The following is a 5,518-nucleotide window of genomic DNA, read 5'->3' on the forward strand; positions in this document are numbered from 1 at the left end:
CTCCTTCGGGGGGTTGGTTCCGTAGCCATGAGTGGGATTGAGGGTTCGGGGTGGTAGCCGGGGCAATGTGGTGATCTTGTAAACGGGTCGGGAGTACTTTGTAAACGGTTTGGAATTCGGTTCCCTTGCACAGGGTGTTGAGAGGGTACTACGTCGGGGCTTCCCTTGTAAACGCTTAAAGGAAGGAATCTACGTGCTACGTGGTGTCCGGTGGTCGTCACAGGCGAGTGCATGTCAATGTCAAACCTTCTATTCTCACTCCTCGTGTATAGGCACAACAAGTCGCTTGTTCGTGAATGCGATATCTGGATATTTACCCTGAAGTGGTTCCACTAGTACACTGCAGCGTGTTGAATGAATGGTTGCTTTCCAGCGAGGCGTAGCCGAGAGTAGAAGGCCGTCCGCTGAGGACATATGTCGCGCGCAGCACGATAACGTCCCGTAAATAGGGAAAGGAAAAGGAAAAGAATCAGCCGGGTTCTGTTGTGTGTGTAGAGGGGGGGCCTCATCCTCCATCGGTATTCTGCTCAAACACGTTTAAGTGAAAAGTGAGCATTGGCCATCCTCCCCCGTCTGATTGGCCTTACAACCACTGCATTCCCCTCCCGTCCATTGCGTGTAAGTACATCACTCCGTTCTCAACGTACTGGGGCCTTTTGCTTGGCCCGTTGGCTGTGGGCCCCCTATATCCCAAATTTAGGCAAATAGGGGGCCCGGGGGTATGGGTGACTTCCCGTCACCCTTGCCCTTCATGTGATTGCGTGATTAACAGGCTATGCTTCCCCTTTCCCATGCTGCCTCTCAAAGCTGAAATTCCATACCTCGGCTCTCTGATCTCCTGCTGACGACTGCTTTAGGCCTACGTGCTGGAAAACGCTCGGTTCTAGGGCCCACTTAGCCAGGGAATGATCCCTAGCGTAGTCCTCGAGGATCTGGTCCCCGGCAAAGGCATACGGAGGGTTCCTCAGCAACGCTTGAAATCCCTCGAGATGTTGCTGCGGAAAGACCAGCCCCTGTGCGCAGCAGCCGTAATTAGGCATCTCGCGTGCCGGCTGCCATCTCCACGTAAGCGGGTTAATGCGGCTTACGGATATTCGCCCGGCTATGAAATAGAGGGCGATTAGGGCAGGAAGCCAGAGGCCCAGAACGAGCGCCATAAGTAGGGCACAAGAGCGGGCCGACCCCATAACGGGCACATACTTGAGCCGTCTCCTCAATAGTATCCTAACCAGAAAGGCGAGAAGAACAACTATGTAGGCCAGAATAATATTCTGGAAGTACGATAGCCATTCTTCGTTGTTCCAGCCCATAAAGATTTCCGAGTAGAAGAGACGTAGATATACCCAGTCCTTGCTAGTCTTTTTAGACTGAGTCTCGACGTACTGTAGACTCTTCTTGAGTTGTGCGAACCAGCGAGGCGAGGCTATGATATCATCCTCGACTAGTGCGAAATAGGGAGAGCCGTAGTGCCGACATGTCTCGACGAGGACCGAGTGGTCTAGGCGCATGTTCTCAACGCGGCCGGTCCCGCGGCCGGGCCCTTCCTTATAGACACTATATGGAACGGTCCGATACACGCTTTCGTTAGTGCTTGACGGACCGTCGCCGTAAAGAAGGACCTCGTCGGCGATGTTAGCCAGCCAGGGCTGGCTGTAAGCGAAGTGATTCTCGGGGGCCCTGTCGGCGAGAAGGACGACGAGATGGATGGATGCGCGATCCTCGGGCGTCAAGGTATCGACGAGGGTGGCGACGGTGAAGGCGAGGAAGGACTCGGAGGTGCGATTGATGCTCGGAATGCCGATGCAGAGAAGCCTGCCATGTGGCTCTGCCTGGTCGATCTTAGGCGGAAGATGCTGCAAATAGGCCTTGGCCTCGGCGGCTCGCTGAAGCGAGTATTTTTGCTCGTAGGCCCTGCTCTGGTCGTAGAAGATGGAGGACGGATCGTCGTACGAGTTGAAGTAACAGAAAGTGAGGAGCGACAGCCATAAGAGCCAGAAGCCGGCGTTAAGACGCATTAGGAGCATAGCTGCTCCTTGTGTAGACTTGGTGCCAGTCTGGGAATTAGCTCAAGCCAAAGGACTAGCATAAAGAAAAATCAACAATAATCGAAGTGAGGGGATAAAGGAATCAATGAATTTATTCCGTGCAGAGGGATCACAATTCTTCCCTTGCGTCTCGACCACCCGGAAGCCCCACACTTCTTACGCTTTACATCTTCCTAACTTTGTTGATTATCCAGTAACAGGCCTGCTTGAAGGCCAAACTTCTGCAAGTGTTCAGCATCCTGTCCCTAGTAGCTGGGGCATGGTCTGTTCCCGCGTGAAGTTGATATTGAAAATAGTTGATCGGCATTGTCGCCGGGCTTTTCATTTTTTTTTTCTGCTCATTGTCGAGCCTTCCTGTGGCAATTGCAAACAGGGTTTCAAATGCTGCTCTGCCCGCTTGCTTGTCTGGTGTCTAGTTCTTTGGGTCGTGAACGGTTTCCCCTCTAAGAAAATACGAAAGGTTTCCGATTTTCGTTTTTGCGCTTCGCGTTATAATCTCGCGCTCCTTGGTCTACTACTTACATCGAAACAGAAGATTTTAGATTCCGTTCACATAGCGCCCACTAACGTCTTTCACGATAATAGGTCAGCGAATAAGAGCGAAAAGAGTCCTAAGTCTACTGCTTAGGGTCCCTATAACTTAGCTATAGTTCGCCTCTTAGTTGCGAGCGATATTAGGTCGGTCCTAAAGAATTCTATTATATACTTTTTATTTATTTATATTATTACTCGTATATAGCCTCTAGGGCTATAGCGAGGCTAATAGGGGCCTAGACCCTTATTAGTAGTCCTAGCTAGCTATAGAGCCCGGAGGCTTATAACTAATTAGGGAAAGGGTAGCTATAAAGGTAAAAATAAAGGAAAGGTTAATCTAGTTCCTCCTATGCGGTGTTTTGCCCCCCTAAGGGCCCTAGGGCCCCTAGGGTACTCCTTCTTAAGCTATTTAGCGGTTCCTATCTCCGTTTTAGCTAAGAAGGTTAAAAGGGCTTCCCTTCCTTTATTAGAGCTATAGAGAAGAGGTAGGCTAAGGGCCTCCTCCCGTCCCTTAGAGGCCTAGTAAAGGACCTCTCTTTCCCTCCTATAGTTTAGGCACCTTAAGATAAGGTGCTTAGCTATATACCTTCCTTAGCTATAGTAGTAGTTATCTTAGTCTTCCTTATTAATCCTCTTTAAGAAGGAAAATAAGAAGCTAGCCTTAAAGAAGAGCTAGTAAAAGGCCGAAAGGGTCGGCCTAGGCCTCCTTATAAGGTCCTTTTTTAGGCTAAAGGCTAAGCGGGGGGTCTTTTAAATAGATATATAGTATTTACCTAGGTCCTTAGCCTTAGGGCCTTTAGTAACCTTAGTAGCTTAGAGGCCCTTTTAGTAGTCCTTAATAGCTTATTAGACCTTTCTTTATAAGTAGCTAATAGAGACTAAAGGGGTTCCTTAGGTAAGGGCCCCTAAGCCCTTCTTAGCTAGCTAGTCGGCTAGCTCGTTACTAAAGATACCTAGGTAGCTAGGGCACTAGTATAGCTATATATTATAAAAGGCCTCTAGGCTAGTTAGGAGCCTTTTAATATATATAGCTAGGTCTAAGAAGCCTATAACCTTCCTAATAGCGGCTTAGCTATATATAAAGATATAAGCCTTTATAAGAAGGTTAAGGGGGCTAGGCCTTAGGGGTCGAGGCCTCCTAGCTAAGTCTTCTAGGACCTTTTATTACGTACTATTAGCGCTGTTAAAGAATCCGACCGTTAGGAGAACTTAAAACGTAGGATCTATATTATAGCCAAAAGTCCTCGCTTTAGCGCTCGTTTATCCTAAACCCTGCTTAGACCACCTCGTTCTTAAGCCTATTAGCGTCTTAGATTAATTAATATCGGCTTCCTTCTTAGGCTAATTAATAAGACTAGTCCCGAAGTTTTTCTCTCTCTACTGCCCTTTAAGGTTTAAGGCGTCAGAGCATATATCTATATACGTGGTAGCATATATGCTCTTAATAAAAGTCCACCTACGGTCTTACCTACTTAACGTTTTATTTTTAATATAGTAGACCTAAAGCTACCGGCGGTTATTCTAAGGATTCAGTTTAAAGATCCTGTTATTAAACTGAACGCTGATGAAGGCTCCAGAGCAGTAACCGGATATAACAATGCCGTGGAGATGAGAATGATTCTCAGCTCTATAAATTTAAACGCATCCGCTGCTTCTGTCTCGACCTGTTCTAAGAACTCAGTGCTTAACTTTACATCATCCCAATATTATCTTATCTAATCCTTGAGCCTCGTCGAGCTCTCTTAAGTCACGATGAAGCTCTCACTTCTCCCCTATGCCGCTGTGTTGGCCTCATCTGGCCTTGGCCAGGCTGCCCCAAGCTCCGTCATTCACAGTGGCCTCCTAGAGGTTCTGCAGCCCGAGGACGGGGCTGCGGTTCTTGAGAAGCGTAGCGAAGCCGATAGCGCTACCTTCACGTTGAGCAAGAGGGGAAACGAATGCGGAGACTCCACCTTTATCGACCAGGGCAGCGAAGCATCTCCTCTGACGTCTGACTGCGAGCGCCTTTCTTCAAACGTCCAGAATGGTGGCCGCTGGACTCTGAGCGGCAGTCAGCGTACACTGGCGACATACGGATCTTGTGCCTTTGGCGCCTCTGGAGGGGGACCATGGTATACGTACGTAGGCAATGAGGACATTATGGACCTCATCAGGGACTCCATCCGAAAGTTCAGGAGAGGCAATGATGGCAAGATTGGGGCTAAGGGCTCGATGCATTGCAGTGGTAACGGCGGAGGTGGCAACGTTTACTGGGGGATTTACCACACCTAGTGTTAACCAGTAGGCACGTTTACCTAGGGAGTGACTAAATATCCGACCGCTCTGCCTAGTAGTCCGACTAAAAGTAGAGAAGTATGGCTGGTTGAAGCGCAGCGCCGATACCGCACAATTAGGTGCGTACATTCCCCACCTTGACTGCGCGCCCCCCTCTGCGCGCACGTGCTCGCCTTCGTGCTAAGTAAAGCTATTCGCACCTACGGGCACGAAGGCTGCTTACGTAATTTCTATATATTCGAGCTGGAGGCTTAAAGATATGTTATTTCGTCGAATTAAGCCCTGGCCGCCTGACTGCTTGCCTGCTCGTCCTAAAGAGAGTTCGTCGGTATATAAATCTCGCTATACTTCTTCCTTGTCTTAGATAGCGACTTCTACCTTATCCTACTCTTAAGTAGTAGCTTAAGAGCGTAGTAAAAGAAATAGGAGCATAGAAAGGTAAATTTAGTAATATATATCTTAGTCTATCTATTAAGATAAGGCAGGGGTTTATATAAGTATCGTAACTATAAATAGCTAGCTAAAAAAAAGTATTATAATATTCCTATACTTACGTTAGGCCTATATTATATACTTAGGCTAAGAGAGTTATTTTAGTTAGGTAAGCTTCTTTATATATAACTATTATATCTATTAAGTATAACTCTAGCCTTTTATACTAACTC

General features: G+C 47.8%; 2 protein-coding genes across 2 annotated transcripts; one reads left to right on the forward strand and one right to left on the reverse strand.

Moving 5' to 3' along the window:
• Positions 1 to 773: 773 nt before the first annotated feature.
• HRG_10775 (n-Acetylglucosaminyltransferase-IV (GnT-IV) domain-containing protein) lies at positions 774 to 2,015 on the reverse strand (the record flags this gene model as incomplete). Its single annotated transcript, XM_044869245.1, has 3 exons — positions 774 to 1,013; positions 1,089 to 1,498; positions 1,556 to 2,015. The coding sequence occupies 3 exons, from the start codon at positions 2,013 to 2,015 to the stop codon at positions 774 to 776; spliced, it is 1,110 nt and encodes a 369-aa protein (XP_044715594.1).
• Positions 2,016 to 4,331: 2,316 nt separating this feature from the next.
• HRG_10776 (putative necrosis-inducing factor domain-containing protein) lies at positions 4,332 to 4,850 on the forward strand (the record flags this gene model as incomplete). Its single annotated transcript, XM_044869246.1, has 1 exon — positions 4,332 to 4,850. The coding sequence occupies one exon, from the start codon at positions 4,332 to 4,334 to the stop codon at positions 4,848 to 4,850; it is 519 nt and encodes a 172-aa protein (XP_044715595.1).
• Between the last annotated feature and the right edge of the window lie 668 nt (positions 4,851 to 5,518).

Source organism: Hirsutella rhossiliensis (genome assembly GCF_020360975.1).
Source record: "Hirsutella rhossiliensis strain HR02 chromosome Unknown scaffold00017, whole genome shotgun sequence".
NCBI lineage: Eukaryota > Fungi > Ascomycota > Sordariomycetes > Hypocreales > Ophiocordycipitaceae > Hirsutella > Hirsutella rhossiliensis.